The sequence below is a fragment of the Stegostoma tigrinum genome, chromosome 15, assembly GCF_030684315.1.
Source record: "Stegostoma tigrinum isolate sSteTig4 chromosome 15, sSteTig4.hap1, whole genome shotgun sequence".
Classification (NCBI taxonomy): domain Eukaryota; kingdom Metazoa; phylum Chordata; class Chondrichthyes; order Orectolobiformes; family Stegostomatidae; genus Stegostoma; species Stegostoma tigrinum.
The window spans coordinates 64,459,176-64,479,348 of NC_081368.1; the positions used below are offsets into that span (position 1 = coordinate 64,459,176).

At 39.1% G+C, this 20,173-nt stretch overlaps 1 protein-coding gene across 3 annotated transcripts in view; it reads right to left on the minus strand.

Annotated features, from left to right (window-relative positions):
* The window catches only part of brwd3 (bromodomain and WD repeat domain containing 3), a 106,677-nt gene that overhangs the window by 43,467 nt on the left and 43,037 nt on the right, over positions 1-20,173 (minus strand). For 2 of the 3 annotated variants that reach the window (XM_048544108.2, XM_059651500.1), the window contains exons 20-22: positions 19,040-19,133; positions 12,640-12,774; positions 6,803-6,879 (exon numbers count right to left, since the gene is read on the minus strand). In XM_048544108.2, the coding sequence (XP_048400065.2) occupies positions 6,803-6,879; positions 12,640-12,774; positions 19,040-19,133 (306 nt within the window). Of the gene's footprint in view, positions 1-6,802; positions 6,880-12,639; positions 12,775-19,039; positions 19,134-20,173 lie in introns of those variants that run through there. The other variant, XM_059651501.1, reaches the window with a different exon arrangement.

A 20,173-nucleotide genomic window follows, 5' to 3' on the forward strand; every position in this document is an offset into this window, starting at 1 on the left:
CGTTACTTCTCACATGTTGGCCAAAACCTGGAGAAGGTCCAAATCTTGCAGTATTCAAATATGGACTGCTTCAATGTGAGGAGTCACAAATGGTGCTGGACATTCCAACTTCTGACAATGAAGGCACGGCTATTGATGAAGCATCTGAAGATGGTTGGGCCTAAGTCACTTCCCTGGGGAGCTCCTGCAGAGATGTTCTGGAGCCAAGAAGACTGATCTCCGACCACCACAATCATCTCCCTTTGTACTAGTTCAGTACAAAGAGAGATGATTGTGGTGGTCGGAGATCAGTCTTCTTGGCTCCAGAACATCTCTGCAGGAGTTCCCCAGGGAAGTGACTTAGGCCCAACCATCTTCAGATGCTTCATCAATAGCCGTGCCTTCATTGTCAGAAGTTGGAATGTCCAGCACCATTTGTGACTCCTCACATTGAAGCAGTCCATATTTGAATACTGCAAGATTTGGACCTTCTCCAGGTTTTGGCCAACATGTGAGAAGTAACGTTAATGCCACTGAATGACTGCCTCGGTTCACTGTCTGAAATGTTGTCCCTTGTTATCAACTTGCTGGGGTTTACCAGTGACCAGGATCTTAGCTGCACTAGACACATAAATACTGTAGTTACAAGAACAAGTCATAGCTAGGAATTTTGCAGTGAGTGCATGAGCACCTGACTGCCCAAAGCCTGTCCATCATTTACAGCGTATAATTTAGTTGTAAGACGCAATATTTGTAACTTGTTTGGATGAGCATAGCTTCAAAAACGCTCCGGCTTGTCACCATCTAGGACAAACCAACCTGCTTGCTTGGCACCACATCTACAAGTATTCAGTGTTTCAAAATTACACCCACCGCATGTGACTCTAGTTTAGTGCGTCCTTCTTGATTCCAAACTGTCAAATGCAGCGCTGTTGTCAAACAGCTGTCATTCTCACCTCTCCTCTGGAATTCAGATACCTTATTTATGATTTGACCAAGTTGAGATGTGGTCAGGAGCTGATGGAATCCAAATGGAGCAGGTTATTGCTAAGCAAATGCTGCTTGATGACACTGTTGACCACACCTTTCAGCACTTTACTGACAGTAGACAGATGGAATGTAAGTTGTCTGCATTGAACTTGCCCTACTTTTTGTGTAGAGGATGCATTTGGGCAATTTTCCACATTTTGAGGTAGATGACAATTTTGTAGCTGTACTGGACAAGCTTGGTTACCGGAGTGACAAGTTCTCAAGCACATCATCAGTAGTATTGCTGGAAATGTTGTCTGGGTCCACTGCCATTGCATTTTGCAGCACCTCAAAATAGTTCTTGATATTATAAGGAGCAAACTGAATTGGACAAACACAGACACCTGAGATTGTGGGGACCTATGGGGAAGGCTAACTTGGATAATCGATGCTTCTGGGTGAAGATTACTTCAGTCTTATCTTTCAGACGAATGTGCTAGCCTCCCTTATCATCCAGCATGGCACTTTTTGTGGACCACTGTCCTCCAGTGTGTCAGTTAATTGTCCACCAGCATTCAGAACAGGTTGCGACTGCACTACAAAGCTTAGATCAGATCTGTTGTTTGTGCAGTCACTTAGCCCTGTCTATCACATACTGCTTATGTAGTTTGGCATGTAAGTAGTCTTGTTTTGTAGCTACACTAGTTTGACACTTGATTTGTCAGAATGCCTGGTGCTGCTCTTGAAATGCCGTTCTGCATGTTTTCTGGACTTATTGTCATAAGACTCATTGAAAAACACAAGAGTTTTCATCAATGTTTTTTCCTTAAAATGTGATTCTTGCCTCTGCTCCCTTCATCAGCAGGGCATTACAATTTAACGAGTTTCCAATAAAATTGATTTAAACTAAATTCGTTTAGTGAAGTGGACATAATTCTACATCATTTTCAGAGAAAATGACAAATAAATTTCTAAAACAGTCATTCATTTTCATACATCTAAAAATCTACACGACTCCTCTGCAAAAAAGGTCAACAGGGTTGGGTTGGGAGAATTCAGGAAAGGGAAATTCAAAATCAGTAAGAGAAACCATTGAGGATGTTGGTAGATCAGTGATTGAAGTTTTTCTTATTTCACCCCAATGTGGTTCAGAAATTGGATAGCATTTAATAAATGCTTTGGAGCATTAGTAATCAACGTAACATCAGAAGAATAAGAATAAAGAAAGTCAAATTAAGGCCAAAGATTGAATACACATAGCACTTACATCAAAACAGATCAATTAACAGAACAAAAACAAATTTGTTTGATCCAAGAGCCATTAGGAGTTACCAAGGTTGGGAATTAACTATTCCAATACTCTTTACCTTTAGAAAAGATAAACAAACTGGAGGAGGGAGGAATTGCCCAGGTATCAAACCATGAGGTGAGAAAAGAAGAAGGAAATCGATTTTAGCTCGGAAGAGCATGTAATTTAGGAAATTAGAGCAAATAAAACAAGAATGATTGTTCAATCATGGGACACTTGAATCTTCATCAAGATTGGTCAAATTTGCAGCATGAGTCTAGGTAATGAAGAATGCGTTTAAAGTAGATGATTGCCAGATAAATATGCCAATAAATCACTATAGAAAAACCATTTTTACATCTTTGTTTTAAGTGATGAGGTAGTTTAATTAATAACCTCATAGTAAGAGAGCTGCTGGGAATCAATTCTAATAATATGACAAACATTATAATGAATTTGTCATATCGTTGATTGAAAAGCATGAACCACCGTCAGTTATAAGCAATGAGCTGGTCAAGGCTGATTAGGAAATGGGATTAAAATATATGATGATAGTTAAACAATGAATAGATTAAGTGGGAGGGCCTTATAAATATTGCCAAAAAGAAAACCTGAAGTTTGCGGGGGTTTTTAAAATTTACAGTACATCAACTAAAGACTAAGTTTTGTGTACCTACAGAAGCTTCTACAGAAGATGGCATTACATAAAAACATACAAATCCCTCAGAGGGAGACACTAGGGAGTTTATAAAATGTATTAAGGAAATTGAAGAAAATAAATACTTTGTATCTGTCTTCACAGTAGATAATACAAAAAACATTTGAGAAACGATTCAAAGGTTGTAAATATAAGCACAGAAAACAGTACTGAAGGGGCTAAAAGCTAACAAATCAGCCACACCCAATAATATAAATTATCACATAGTTCAAAAGGAGCTGTTCGCATTAGTTTATGACTTCAAAATTCAAGCAAGATGTACAGACTTGGTACCTGTAATACAACAAATCATGTAAGGATTCATGAAGGCTTGATATTCATTGTCAAAATTTATCCTTTATAGTCTGCCAGTGAGAGAGAGAATTTGATGAACAAAGAACACTGGGCTTGGATTATAGATATTAATTAGGTTTCCTTGTTGTTTAAGTGTGATCTACTGAAGTTACATTATTAATAAGAAATTGTTACTTTTTGCTTAAGTTATAAACTTGGTGTCCGACATCTATTATTCAGAAAGGCTAGTTAGGATCAACTAAGCAAAAGTGGGGATCACAGAACTTTTTAATTTCACTGAGCTGTGAATCCAGCGGTAGTGAGGCTACTTTGATTTAGCTTGCTCGATACTTAGATCAAAGGACTTTTTTTATTGCTGTGGCATATCAAGTCTGCACCAGTCAAAAACAAAATACCTAATTAAATGTTTAACATCTGATGTGTTTAACAAGTCTGATCTTTTCCGGAGGACATAAATAATAGAATGGACAATGGGTGCCCCTACCTTCAGTGTATTTGGCTTTTCATTGAGTATTCAACAAGATCCTACACAAGAGGGCATGATACTAAACAATACTCAAATAATTTGACAGGGGTGGGGTTGGGGATGGTAGATGTGAATAGCTTGATAATTTGTTGAAAGAAAAGGAGAAATGAACACTCTCAGACTGGTACATTATAAGAAGTGACTAATTTCAAGGATCACCTTTTGGACACAAGGTACTTACAATCCATATGGATAACTGACAGGAGGGGAATATTGTAAACTTATCTATAAGCTGAGACAGGATGATTTGTGTAAATGATTTGGATGCGGGAGTGGAAGGGTGGATTAGCAAGTTCGCAGGTGACACAAAGGTGGGTCGAGTTGTGAATGCTGCGGAGGGCAGTTTTAGGTTACATAAGGAACATTGATAGGATGCAGAGCTGGGCTGAGAAGTGACAGATGGAGTTTAACCCTGAAAAAAAAGTGAGGCGATTCATTTTGTGAATGGATAAATGTGAAAGCAGAATACAGGGTTAAGGGAAAGATTCTTGATAGTGTGGCGAAGCAGAGGGATACTGGGGTTCATATCCACAGTTCCCTGCCACCCAGGTGGATAGAGTTTTAAGGCGGCGTATGTTATGTTAGTTTTCATTAACAGAGGGATTGCGTTCAAGAGCCGTGAAGTTATGCTCCAGCTATACAAAAGTCTGGTTCGGCCAGATCTAGGGTATTGTGTCCAGTTCTAGTCGCCTCATTACAGGAAAGATGTAGAAGTGTTGGAAAAGGTGCAGAGGGGATTGGAGAATGGAGGGAAGGTCTTGTGAGGAAAGGTTAGAGAACTACGGCTTTTCTCTTTAGAACGACGAAGCATGAGTGGTGACTTGACAGAGTTACATAGAATAATCAGAGGTATAGATAGAGCGGACAACCAGAGACTTCTTCCTCGGGCGGAGGTAGCTATTAAGAGGGGGCATAGCTTTAAAGTGAGTGGAGGTAGATATAGAGGAGACATCAGAGATAGGTTCTTTACTCAGAGAGTGGTAGAGGCGAGGAATGCTTTGCCGGAGAGGGTAGTGGAGTCAGCTTCATTAGGGGCGTTTAAGCGGCAATTAGATAGGCATATGGATATAGTATAAGGTTGGGGTGGAGGTTATACAGACCTTAGGTTTAGGGCAAAAGTTCGGCACAACATTGTGGGCCAAAGGGCCTGTGCTGTACCTTTCTACGTTCTATGTTCTATGCAAAGACACTGCACAGGATTTGGACTGATTAAATGGGTTGCACAAATGTGGTAGATGGATTAAAAATATGGAGATATATGATATTATCCACTTTGGCAATGTGGCTGAACGGTGGGATTTACATGTATAATTGCTCGTTGTATTTTGGATGAGTTTGGACTTTTCTATGTGTCCGAAGTTAGTAGTTGTCTTATAAGTACTTTTGCAATCATGATGATTTCTTTTAATAAAGTTTTTTTAAATATCTGGCTGTACAGTGAATGGATACATGCACTAGTGCAGCTTTTTTAAAACTTAAATTTAATTTTAATTTTAACTTTTTAAAAGTTTAGATTCCTGACCATACCAAGTTTTAAGCTTCAGGGAAATGCTCATAGCTTAGACTTGTAGTTTCATTTTAACTTTGCATGTTGCCTTCAGAAGGCTTTGAAATAGGATGGTTGTATACAGCAGTGCTCCTTAGAAGAGAATGACAGATTTAGTGAATGACATTAACTTGGAATGAAAAATGAGTTCGTCCCAGGCAGAAGTGTTGGGTGAAAACCCAAAAAAGTGGTTACTTAAGATGGGTACATGCAATCTTAAGTGTGGGGTAGCTCCAGGAAGAAGCTACCAAAGCCCCAGCTAAAAGTTCAAGTTGCAAGTGATTTATACCTGCCAAAACGTTAGACACAGGGATTCCAGTCAGCGTGTTATCAGGTAGTGTTTCAAAGAACTGTAGCAGAGGGACTTTGGACATTTCACTATTTTGTTTCTTTTCAATTTATAAAGGAGTGTTTTGCGATTATTGGGCTTATTCCTTTGGTACATGTCTAAATAACCAAATCTGGATCGTAAGTAGCTATGTTAGATTATTCTATTTTACCCGAAGTTTATTTAAAATAAAAGAACATTCTGCTATTGTTAAAACAAAAACTGCAGTACTGTGTACTTGTGGTTCAGAAAGACAATTTTGTTAAAATCAAAAAAAACACAAAATCATGATCCTTCAAGCTGGGGTCCTGTCTGGAAACCTACTAACCCAGTAATAGCTTTGATTTTGTATTCTTGCTGTTAAGATCCTGGCCAATATAGTTTGAAATGATGATAGCCATGAATAATAGCTATTCAAAAAGGGATTAGCATGACATTGTAAAACAGAAAAGATGGGATGTAGCTCAAATGGAGCATAATCACCAGCGCAAACTGAAGGAACCAAAGCAACTGGAGTAGCAAAGTAAAAGAAGCCTTGTGTAGTTTTACAGAGGTTTGTTAAAACTGCATTTACAGTACTGTATTTTGTTTTAATCTCCTAAAGATAGACATGTTTGTTTTAGGCAAGATGCATTGAAAATTGCATCACTGAATGGATTCCTGGGATCAGGGTACTGCTCAACATGGAGTGATTAAGTAAACCTGCATTTAACATCCTAGTGTTTAGAAGAATAAGAAGTGATTGAATTCATACATGAAAAATTCTTTATGGCTTTCAGAATCAAGAATTAGAGTTCACAATTTGAGAACGAGTAACTGTTCACTCAGAGCGGAGATGAGGAAAATTTCCTCAGAGTCATGAATCTTTAGAATTCTGCACTGCAGAGCTGTGGATGCTCAGTTGTCAAGTCAACTAAAGTCAAAGATCAACAGATTTTTGGACTTGAATTAGTGCAGTAGAACATTGATCATATGAAAAGGTAGAACAGTTTGAATGGATGAATGATGAATGGTCTGCCAATACATCTTATTTTCTTATATCAGTCACGGTCTGGTGGTGGTAAAAAAATGCATGCAACATACAGCCGAGTTAATTATGTTCACGAATTTGAGTTAGCATCTGAACCCACTAACAGTATTCAAAAGTCTCCTACCTCGAACTGCTTTCACTCTGCCACTCTTCTTCAACCTCATCAGATGACCCCTCACTTCCATCTACTGTCTCCATTTCCTGGTTGCCAGAAACAGCAAAACATTAAATGAGAAAATACCAGTGGTTATTTTCATCAAATAACAATGACTGAGAAGGCTCAAGGGTCTGAGTGAACAATATCTGGCCCTAATTCAAATATTTGCCTGATATATTATACAAACTTGCAATTTGAACAAGAAATAAAGCCTCAACATATAAAAGCTTCAATTCCACAATTTTAAGATCAAATCAGTCCACAAAGGTAACTCAGCAATGTTCAAATTACCTTTATTTCCTTGTCCTGGAGAGCTCACTAACAAATGACTGAATCAATATCAGATACCAAGGACTTTGGTTGCTACGTGCAATGCAATAGCTTTTAAGATGGATAAAGGCTACTAGTTTGTCAAGATCGTGACTTTTGTTCCAGCCACAGATAACACGAAGCTATCCAGTTAGGTTTGTTCAAATGTACTGAAATTTTAATTTGTGTTCTATATTGCTAGAAACATTGCAAACTTAAAAGTGAATTTAGACTATTTAAAAGTGATGTTGAGAAACATTTTCCACACAAAGGTGGAAATCAAAAACTCTTCTTACCAAAATTCACACACCACTGCTACAGGTATGACAGTGATGGATGAGCAAACAGAAGATTGAGAAAGCGTCAGTGAGGGTGGGCAAATGGGTTGTGCATGTTGTAACAATGACCTCTCCAAAGGCAGTCAGAGACTCCGTGACAGCAAAGTAAAGCTACTCTTAAGAAATTTATTCAAGCAAAACACTAGCATAGATGCAGGGGGAGGGGGTCCAAGGCTCACTCAAGAGTTTGAGCTCTCTGCAAATATAAATGATAAGAAATACTTCTTTAATACCATTACACAAACAGATTGACACAACCCCAAAACTATATTAATACTATCCACACCTAGCATAATCAGTACATCTAGTGGCACCATACAGTTAACTATCAATGGTATACAGTCCTACACTATCACATTAGTGGTTATTGTCCATTGAAACCTTTATCAAAAGTAAATATAGTTACTCAGTGTCTAGCCCTGACCCACTGTCACCAACATCTGCAGACTAGTTTGTTTCCTGCCTGGAACATCCTGTGGCCTGTTCTCTTGGGAACTATCTTCCAACTATTTGCCTGTCTTTGCAGCAGCAAGTAAGTGCTTCTTCAATCCTTACTTTTAACCCCTACTTATATATTCATCCCCTACTTCGGATCTGAGAGAAAGCCATACTTCAGTAAGAAATCTACACTCATACACTCTTCCCCTTCAGTGGGGCGGCTGATCAGTAAGTGTCTGAGCCATATTCAGAATAACATTTCATTGCAAAAATATGCACCTACAAAGCATGCTGAGAAAAGAAGAAATGGTTAGCTGAAAGGAAACCCACTTGCGACTATCACTTTCGTGTGAATTCTACCAAGTGTATACCCAATTACAAGCAAAGGTCTGTGCAAGCTAAACTCAACACATTAGACAAGTGTGGGGACCTGGGCCCAAGCTAATGATTAGGACTTGGGACTTATCCTTTTTCTCTCTTGTTCAGCTTGTTAACTGAGAAAGGCAAAAAACCTTTAAGTAGATCCTGCACGTGATGCTCTTTCATAGTTAATTATCTTAATTATTCATTTAAAGCTTTCAACTAAAACTTTAAATTTCTAAACATTGCAATGATAAACCTCATTTTTCTAAACATTACACTTATCAGAGAATGGTTATAAAGTACAGAAGGATATTGTTCCATTTCCCTTACTGTAGCACTGGATACCAATGAAAGAGGAACTATGCCACCTACAGGACATAGCATGAGGTGCTTAAATCACAACTGAGAAAACGACAGACGATCTGCCTTTGTACTGGCTTATGAGGCCTGAGCATTACTTGCGAGGACAGTGTTTATTGCACATTTTTATTTGCCCTGGAGAAAATGATAGTGAGCTGGCTACTTAAAGTGTTGCAGTCCTTGCAGGTTATTGGGTGACTGGAAGTTCCGGGTTTTTGACACAATGAAGTGAAAGAAGAGCGATATAGTGTCAAATCAGTATGATGTGTCAGTTGTAGGGGAACTTGCCAATAGTGGTGTTCCCATGCATTGCTGCCATTTTCCTTCTAGATGGTAGAAGTTGCAGGTTTGGAAGGTGCTGTTGGATTAGTCTTGCTGAGTCACTGCAGTGCATCATGTAGATTGTATGCACTGCTGCTACTCTATACATTGGTGGTGAACAGTCAAATGTCAAATATGATGGATAGGATGCAAATCCAGTGGTTGCTTTACCAAGCCTCAATAGTGTCAAGCTATTGAATGGTCTTAGAGGTGCACTCATTCAGGTAAATGGCAAGTGTTCTTTCACACTCCCAACTTGTGCACAGTTGCTACTGGACAGGCTTTAGGGAGACAGGAGGACATTTACTCACTGCAGAGTTGCTCATCTGTGAGCCACAACATTTATACAGTTGGTCCAGCTCAGTTTCTAGTTAATGAGCAACCCCAAGCATGCTGGTAATGGGAAATTCAGCAAATCATAATGCCACTGAATGTCAATGAACAGTGATTAGAGTCTATCTTGCTGGAGACTGTTATTGACTGGCACTCATGTGGCACAAATGGTCCTTACCACTTAGTCCGTCATGCTGCATTTAGACCATGGATTCTCACTATCTGAAGTGTTACAAATGGTGCTCAACAGTGCACACAGTTAATAGTAAACATCCTCAATGTCGTAAGGTCAGAAATGATGACGCAGCTGAAGACAACAGAGACAAGACATTGGCTAAGTCAGAGTCGCCGGTATTAAGATCAAAAATCAAGGCTGCTCTTTGCAGGTGCGATTTTTCAAAGGAGACACTAGCAGTGTGTGCCTTCTCACATGTATTAAGCAGAGTAGAGGTAGTTATCCATCACAACTCAGTCAATAGTTGCTCATTAAATCACCATCCAAAAACAACTTTTGGTAATGATCAAATGTCAGGATCTTGTGGGCCACATCGCTGCCTGCAAAACATTTTAAGACATTTGGTGATCCTGAAAAAATGTTATATAAATGTAAGTTACTTTCCTTAGTGGCCAACAATGTCCAACAACTTTGTATATGCATTAAATTCATAGTAACTTAGAGTCAGAGCCAGAGCATACAGCCCAGTCCAAATCATCAGTGCCAACCAGGCACCCTACTCTGACCTAGTCCTATTTGCTAGCATTTTTCCCATATCCCTCTAAACCCTTCCTAATCATATACCCATTCAGGTGTGTTTTAAATGGGTGTTAATTGTGCCTATCTCCACTTCTTCAGGCAGCTCATTTCATTCATGCACCACCCTCTGCATGAAAAAGCTGTCCGAGGTCCATTTTAAATCTTTCCCTTCTCATCTTAAACCTATGCCCTCTAGTTTTGGACTCCCCTTTCCGAGGGGGAAAAAAAAGACCTTGGCTCTTCACTCGATCCAGGTCCCTCATGATTTAAAAAAAAACCTCTTTAAAGTCACCCCCCAGGCTCCAATTCTCCAAGGAAAACAGCCCCAGCCTATTCAGCCTCTCCCTATAGCTCAAACCCTCCAAACCCGGGAACATCTGCGTAAATCGTTTCTGCACCCGCTCAAGTTTAACAACATCCTTCCCAGAGAAGGATGACCAGAATTGTAGCATTCTAAAAGTAGCCAAAGTCCTGTACAGCTGTTACATGACTTCCCAACTCCATTCTGACCAATGAAGTCAAGCATGCCAAATGCCTTTTCAAATCAGTCTATCTGTGACACTACTTTCAACAAACTATGCAGCTGCACCCTTAGATCTCTGTGCTCGACAACACTCCCCAGGGCCCTACCATTAAGGGTATAAATCCTGCCCTGGTTTGCCTTAGCAAAATGCAACACTGCATATTTATCAAAAATAAACTCCATCTGCCACTCCTCTGCCCATTGGCCCATCTGATCAAGGTTACGTTGAAGAAGATTATTCCAGCATACAATGTCCACTACACCACCTATTTTGGTTTCAACCGAAAACTTACTACCTACGCCTCCGATATTCAATCCAAATAGTTTATGCGAACGATGAAAAACAGTGGACTGAGCACCGATCCTTGTAGCACACTGCTGGTTGCAGGTCTCCAGTCCAAAAAACAACCCTCTGCCGTCTCCTATCGCCACACTTTTAAATATTGATCTGAAAATATTTCCAGATTTTTGAAAATCATCACCATTATTTGGAAATGCTGCAAGGATCATATCAAAGACTCATTAATAAAACTCAGCTTCATTGAATAGAAGAGTCAAAATGAAATGTTTTAATTGGATCAGGGAAGTCTGATATAAAGTGGCCTGTCAGGTTCACGATACTCAACAGCCAAGAAGAATACAAAAACTGAAGAAAATTAAAAATAAATGGAGAAAAACAACCCTTTGAGAAGATTAGCAAGTAAGTGCAACATTACAGTACATTCTGTACATATAAAAATGGTAGAAGAGTATTCAGAATGGTTGGGTCTCATTAAGGATCGCAAAGGAAATCTTCCTGTGTAAGTAAAAAAAAATGACCAAGATACTAAAAAAGAGAACTAAGGTTAGTGCCCAAGTAAATGATCTTTGCGTATGTCTCTTTTCGGATTTCTAGAATCCAAATATTTTGCTTTTGTTTTAAATGAGCGTTTCGCAAAAAAAAACTGTCGCTGAAGAATGCTGTAAACATTTAAGGAGACGACAATAAGGAAATGGAATAAGAGTTAGACAAGGTTAAAAACAGATAAGTGTATTTAAACAAGAACTGCTGTACTCCAAAGTTTAAAAGTAATTAAATCTGGAAGGGATGCATCGTAGTTTGCTGATGTAAGGACAAATGGAAGTAGCAGAGGCCATGACAACAAGTTTTCGATCCTCTCAGGATAGAAGCCGTGCCAGAGGACTGAAGGGTTGCATATGCTATCGTGTTTTCAGGTAGCAACGCAGAACCGTGTAACGAAAGCCTCAACTATTGGGGGAGAACGCATAGGGAAGCATTACCACAGGATAATGAGTTAGCTCTCAAAAAAAATTAGTATCCTAATTTAAAAACATGAAAGACAATGGTGTTGATCTATGAAAACTTGCAATGTTCTGCCTCAAACGGGAAAGAAATAGCAAGCAATTGAGGAGGAAAATAGTATTTCAGCCTTTATTACAAGAGAATGCGAGTATGAAGTCAAGGCCACATTTTCAATCATATCAAACCTTGGTGAGAACACACTTGGGAGTAGTGTTTTTTTGAAAAAGCATATTTAAAAAATACAGTTTTCTTTGGTAGGGAGCCCAAAACGCTGCACAAACTGTAGCAAGAGGTTCACTGTATTGAAGGCTGCCTGACTGACAAGTTTGCCTTCCAGTCAGACACAGAAGGAATCACAAACAGGGCACAGCAATAGTGGGCCCTGTCTCAGGAGTTGGATATATAATCTTGCTGCTTCTGGCACACAAGCATTTAATTTCATACTAAAGATCATTTTGATTTCCTCAGTTCTGTGTGTTCTAGAAGTCTAAGAAACCCAGCCAACCATGGAAAGCCCAAGCAAAGTTTGAGCAACCTCAAAAGAAGTTTTAATCAGACTTTTCAAAACTGAGTTGAATAACTACACAAAAGAAGAAAAATTACTGACTTTGGAAAAGCAGACGAGTGGGACCAATTGGTAGCCCTCTCAAAAAGCTGACAAAGATACAATGGCTCAAATTGCCTGCTGCAGACAATTGTTTTTTTAAAGGAGTAGTTAGCAGAAGTTGTAGAATAGTTTATTTGAAATCCACAGTTACTGACCTCTGAAGAATTATTAAATTCTTCTATCCGACGAATACAAGTTCGACGTTCCACAGTTGAACGAGTGTGGTAGAAATGCTGATTACGGCGTTGAGTCCGCCTCCCTGTGCGTTGGAAAAATTCCTGACCATCGCTCTATAAAGAAAGGAATAGGGTTTGCAATAAGACATGGTTTAATTTAATATTTTATACATATCCTCTTCCAGCCAGTCACCCTAATAACATTATTTTCTAGATAACACCAGAAATTTTGAATTATAGAAGATCTGTCACCATGTTGATTCATTCTGAAACACTGATGTGCAAATTCTAGGACTCATTTGCCTTGCTTTTGTAGTAACAATGTTGAATCATCACAGCTAAATGGTAGGGGAGCAAAGGATTAAGTAGATCTTGATTTCACCTTATGTAAAACTTGATTTTGTCAGTTTTTCTGTATTTTAAGTAGTAAGTTGAAATGGAAAATGTTTTTTCAAAGCAAGTGACTTGACATTAACTTGTAAGCACTGTTTACACAACTGCTTGTTCAAATTGTGTGTTGCAGATACAGCTGAGAGGTTGTACAGTAATGGAGATTACGGTGGGATAAGTAGCTGATTGATAACTGCTCAATAACTGCTCTCTAGTCTCAGCCACGACAAAGGCTTCTACCTGCCAACAACAATGTGATGGTTTTTCAGCAAGCTAAACAGCTTAGAGCAGTGAACAATATATAGAGAAACAATCTGCTCGGACCTTTCTCTGCTCTCTGCTGTAAAAGCTATTTTGAGTCTGAAGTAAACCAGTTTCTCTTTCCTTCAGCAGTTGCGGTAAGCAATGGATAAGTCATGCACCTTTTCAGTCTTTCATTCCATCTGCAACACTGGTGCAGAAACAGGTTATGCGTGAATTAGAGCTTTAAATTAGTAAGAGTTACATGCTGATTGTTTAACCATAGCTACAGTTTAATTACTTGTTATGTTTTTAAAAACACATATTGTGTCTGTGCTTTCTGTCAACTTGGGTCTAAATGACAGATGAATTGGGAAAATTGTGCACACTAACTTTTGTGATAACTTGGGAACAGCAAGGCTCAATTTCCAGCACCCTACTCCAGTGAGGTGTAACAACCTTGACTATTTTTTACAAATATAAAAATGTCAGTTTGCAGCTCTTATGGCACTGTCCCTAACTCTGAGCCTGTGACAGTTTGTGGACAGATGTAAAACAACAGGATTGTGGTAGTTAGTCATTTCAACTTCTCCAATATTGATTGGGATTAATTTACAGCCAGGGGATTGGATGTGACAGAATTTGCTAGGCATATTCAGGAAAGCTTCTTGAAACAGTATGTAGATAGTCCAATCAAGGAAGGTGCCATACTAGACCTTGTACTGTGGAATTAGCCTGGCTGATTGAAGTTTCAGCTGGGGTGCACTTTGAGAACAATGGTCATAATTCTATAAGCTTTAATATAGTTCATGGATAAGGATAAGATTACTTGTCAGGTGAAAGTGCAAATTTGGGGTTAGGCTAACTTCAATAGTAGCAAGAACTGGAGACATTAGATTGGGTGTGGGGGGGGGGGGGGGGAACAGCTGTTGGAGGGTAAATCCACATCTGAAATATGGGAGTCTTTTAAAGGCTAGTTGATTAGACTTCAGGACCAGCACCTTTCTGTGAGGATAAAAGATAAGAGTGGAAAGATTCAAGAATCCTGGACGACAAGAGATATTGAAAGTTCAGTCAAAAAGGAGGAGGATGCAGGTGTAAGATTTAGGAAACTGAAATCAGATGAGGCCCTTGTGGAATACAAAGAAAGCAGGAAATAACTTCAACACCGAATTAAAAATTTTAAAAAGGGGCTTGTGAAATGTCCTTGGTAATAATATCAAGGAGAATCCCAAGGTATTTTATATGTATGAGGAGCAAAAGGGTACCTAGGGAAAGGACAGGTCTACTCAAGGACAAAAGGGAATTTTATGCGTGGAACCAGAGGAAGTGGGTGAGGTTCTTAACGAGTACTTCAGATCAGTATTCACCAAGGTGGTTATCACGGATGACGTTACGTTTAGGGAGGGGCATGTTGGTATTCTGGAATATGTTGATGTGAAGAAGATTGTGATATCGGATGTCTTCAAGATAGTTAAGTCCCTAGGGCCAAATGGGATCTAACTCAGAACAGTGAGGGAGGCAAGTGGGTGGGGGAGTTTGCTGGGGCTTGACAGATTATGTCCCCTTCAACCACAGGACAGGCCCCAGAAGACTGGAGAACAACCAATGTTGTTCCTTTGTTTAAGAAGGGCAACAGTGATAATCCAGGAAATTACAGTGAGCCTAACGTCAGTGGTAGGGGAATTATTGAAGAAGATTCTTTGGGACGGCATTTACTCGCATTAGAAGAATGGACTTATTAGGGATACAGTGCAGTTTTGTACAAGGGAGATCTTATCTCATAAACTTTACTTAGTTTTTTGTGGAAGTAACAAAGATGATTGATGAGGGTAAGGCAATGGATGTTGCCTACATGGACTCTGCTAAAGTATTTGACAAGGTCCTTCATGGTAGGCTGGTCCAAGGAATCAAGTCAGGTGGGATACAGGCTGAGTCGACAAGTTGAATATAAAACTAGCTTGGTCACAGAAGATAGAGGGTAGCCGTGGAGGGGTGTTTTTCCAACTGGAGGTCTGTGACCAGTAGTGTACCGCAAGGATCAGTGCTGGGACTTCTGCTATTTATAGGTGATCTGATTGGTAAGTTTGCAGATGACATGAAAATTAGAGGAGTTGTGGATGGGCAGCAACAGTTTAGAAAGGACGGAGAAGGATGTGGATCAGTTGGAAAGTTGGGCAGAAAACTGGCAAACGGAGTGTAATCTGGACAAGCGTAAAGTGATGCATGAGAGGTCAAATGAGATAGGGAGTATACAGTGAACAGCAGGATCCTTGACGTACACAGGGATCTTGGGTGCAAGTCCGTAGTTCCCTGAAAGTGACAACACAAGCAAACAAAGTAGTCAAACAGGGCATAGGGCATGTTTGTCTTTGTTAGCAAATCATGTTAGAGTCAGAGAGGCAGGAAGCACAGAAATAAATCCCTCCGTCCAACTTGTCCATGACAACCATATTTCCCAAACTAAACGAGTTCCACTTACCTGTATTTAGCTGATATCTTCCTAAACCGTTCCTGTTCATGTACCTATCCAATTATTTTTGGTTGAATTTTCTAACTGAACCTGCATCTACCACTTCCTCTGGCTGTTCATTCCACATGAGAACCACCCTCTGAAAAAGTTACAGCTGCATAAGGCTTTAATCAGGCCTCTTTTGGAATAGTGTGCAGTCTGGTCCCCACACGACAGGATATGGAGTCTTTGGAGGATGTAAAGAGGTTTCCCAAGATATTGCTCGAATTGGAATGTATTAGCTATAATGGAAAGGTAGGAAAAACTCGGGCTGTTTCTGCTACAGCATCGAAGGCTGAGGGGCGACGCGACAAGTATATAACATTGAGGTATGGATAGGGGGAGTCTTTTTCCCAGGGTGGAAACGTCAAATATTATGGGGCACAGGTTTATGCTGGGATTTAAAAGATGTGTGAAGCAAGCTTTTTTTTAAAATATAGAAGGTGGTAAGTGCCTGGAAAATGCTATCGGGTGGTAATAGAGGCAGATATGATAGCACCATTAAAGATGCATTTAGACAGACACACAAATCGACTCGGATTAGAAGGATACGTACCATGTGCAGGCAGGTGGGATTATTTTAGAATGGCATCGTGGTCAGCTCAAACATGGTGGGTGCAAGGGCCCATTCCTGTGTTATACCACGCTATGTTCTATATTCATTGACCAATATAGGCCCAATGTGCTTGATTTTAACCACAGGCCAATCCCTCCATTTCAGGAGCTAGTACGAAGAACCTGTGCTGCTTTAAAGATGCCCTTTCTATCGGTAAGGAGGCAAAAACCGAACACAATATTCCCAAGTGCGTTCTTATCAAGTTTCATTACAATTTAAAGCATGATCTCTAATTCCAAGATCAAATTCTCTTGTAATAAAGGCCAATATACAAATTACTTTAATTGCAAGCTTTTTAAAGCAAAACTGTTAGGGGTAAAACTTCGCAAATTTTAACAGATCAACACCACTGTATTTAAATTCCTTCAAGTAAGAACACTAATTTTTGTGGGCTCTCATCCATTCTTGAGAGCCTTCTCTCCAACAGGTGAGGCTTCCATAATGCAGTTCTGCTTCACCATTTGAATTGGTTTGTTGCAAGCTACTTCCACTGACCTCTGATACACAGCACAGGCTCAAATTACAACTGCGTCAGTCTCTATCTTGCTTTTGGCCTGTACTGCTCCCAGATTATGCTTAGCAATCTGGCCACCGTTATCTCAGTTTCTGTCCACTATTGAGAAAAATTGGTCAGCACTCAAAGACTTTATTGTGCAGGGTTGTTAAAAGTATCAGCTGAGAAAATTGTATTAAGAAAATCATGTCTGATAAATTTATTGAAACTTTCTGAAGTGGTAACACACAAGATAGATAAAAAGGGAAGCAGTGAATGCAATATATTTGGATTTTTGAGGTGACATTTAAGAAAGTACACGTTAGGTTACTTAAGTAAGAACCAATGGTATTGGAGATAATATAGCTTGGTTTCAAGGATCGTCCAATTAATAGAAGACAGAAAGAAAAACAGAAATTGCTGGAGAAACTCTGTAGAATGGTCGTGTTTGTGAAGAGAAAAAGAGAGAAAATGAGGCCCTCCTTCAGAACCAATGGTATGTATTATTTTACCAGAAGACAATTGGGATGAAGGGGTGGCATTTCAGGGTAGCATCCTGGGACTAGTGATTGCAGCAGGAATCAGTGCTGGGGCAACAATTATTGACAATATTAGTGAACTGGATGAGGAAAGTGAATGTATTATAGGCAAGTTTGCGAATAATGCAAAAATAGCTGGGAAGGCGAGGATGACAGAGTCTGCAGAGGGATTTAGCGTGGTTAAGCAAAATCTTGGCAGATAAAATGTGGGAAAATATGAAGTAATGCATTTTGACAGAAGGGGAGGTGTTAATATTATTTAAACGGAGAACAACTGCAAAAAGCTACAGTATGAAAGGATTTGGTAGTCCTTAGTACATAAATCATGAAAAGCTAGCACAAAAGTTCAGTCAGCAATAACAAAGTCAAATGGAATACTGGCCTTTATTTCAAAGAGAATGGAGTTCAAAGTACAGAAGTTTTGCTAAACTATACAAGGAACTAGTCAGACCACAGCTGGAACAGTGAAGAGTTTTGGGCTTCTTACAAAAAGGAAAAGGTACACTGGCATTGGAGGAAGTCGAGAGAAAGCTCAACAGGCTGATTCTGGATTTGGAGAGATTATTTTATAAAAAGAGAGGTTGAGGAGGTTATGACTGTACTCAATGGAATATAGAAAAATTTGAGGCAACTTTATTGAAACATACAAGATTCTTAGGAAGCTCAACAGGATAGATGCACAAAGGTTCTGGGAAGAGTCTAGGACCAGGAGGCATAATCTCAGGATAACAGGGTCACAAATTTAAGACATATGTGGAGGAATCTTGCCCCTTAGAGGGCGATGAATCTGTGGAAGGCTTTGCTGCAGAGAGTTGGGTCATTAAGAATATTCAAGGCTGAGATATAGATTTTTAATTTGTAAGGGAATCAAGGGTTATGGAGAAAAAGCAGGAAAGTTGAGTGAAGGTGGTCAGATCATTGATGATCCCACTGAATACTAGAGCAGACTCAGATGAATGAATTACTTTTGCTCCTACTGTTAAAAAACATTCAAGCCAATAACCTCCAAGAGCTTGAGGTCAAATGCAAACTAATAGACATTCACTTTACTAGTAAAAGTGTAAAACGCCAAAGCAACCTACCACAAACAAAATGCCACAAGAAATTTAAACATAAAATAATTGACCCAACCTTTTTCCTCTCCCATTAGCCAGCTCCTTTAAATATGTCCACCATAACTTATTTTTCCCGATACCCATTTTTAATTATCAAACATTCAAGAGTTTGCACCTCACGGAGGCAAGTTTATTCATAGCACCTATGTTTGATACACCTATCTATTCCTATATCAAGGAGTTATCGCTCAGTTTGGTGCAGAAAGTGAAATTTTATATGTTAGTAAATGCTCACATATTAAATGCTTCCAACAGTTAGGGTTCCTTCTTAAAACATCACTGAAAATGCCTACTGATTCGGTTGGCTGATAGTTCATTTAATAACATGCTACAAGAACTGCCACAGGCAGCTGAAAGTCACTAATTCAATTCCAAAGGCACTGCAAACAAGATGAGTTGAATAATTAGAAAGGGAGTGCTAGAACTGTCCATTGATGGCAGAGCTGTGCACAGTGAGCGCCTTTTTCTGTTTACCTTCTGTGTTGGTTGCAGTGGTTTACGTTTCTTTTCAATTGTGTACAAGTTAATTTCTCCATCACCTTTACTTAGTCGAAGTTCCTCTTGAAACCTGAAATGGAGGACTTTTAAGTGGATAACGTTCATTTCTTCCTAAGAACATTCATGTACATATTTATTTGCCTTCCTGAAATTGTGGGTTATGTGCCAAGGAAAACAGAACTAAATCCAGATAAATTCAAAATTTGTAGGCTAAACACGCTGTTCAAATTTGCATTCAAAATATACAAGTAGTTATACTATAAGGAATGTTCTCTGATTGATTAGTTAATTAACTACAAGTAACCAAAAGGATACATCTGCCATTCAAAGCATTCCAGTTTGCTAAGGAGAGGTCACGGCTGACTACATTAAAAAGATTCAAGCATGGACATCACAAAATGAACTCCTCTATCACTCTCCAATATAATGGCATGTTCATTCTGGTAATTTACAATATTTTCCTACAAGTAAAAGCTTTACTTCTGTATCAGTATAGCAACAGTATCAGATAAACACTGAACAATACAACTCTTCTTACAATGGCTTAATAGTCTGCATTAAAGAGAGAGTTTTCTCAATTTCAAGACTGATAATCCAGCAAATAGTCACAAAAACTTTAGAATGATGTCAGGTGGATAGAGGGTACGCATATTATCAACCTGCTGGTAGAAATCTAAATCTCAGACACTTTTAAGTGAAAGATCCTTAATCCAGTATTAAAACAGACCAGGCTTTGAAATATTGCTCATACATATTTTCAAACTAAAAGGTCCTCCCATTTGAGAGTGCAATTTGGAAGAACTTCTTTTGAGCTAACATTTGAATCCTCTACAACTGAGCAGTGAAGGCTGGAAACTGAATATGTACAAACTTGAGTTGAACAGATTCTTGACCTGGAAAGGCAGAACATGGAATAAAATGGGCAAGTTCTGCTTATATCATATTCTTATTTGCAGTCACAATCAAACTGAAGTGCATAGCTTTGCTGATGGACAACATTAACAGGAATCAAATGGAAATACTTTTAAGTGAAAGGGCTTTAATCCAGTATTAAAATCAACGGCTTATTTTTCAAAAAAGATAACAAAGTCCAACAGGTCTCGTGGTTTC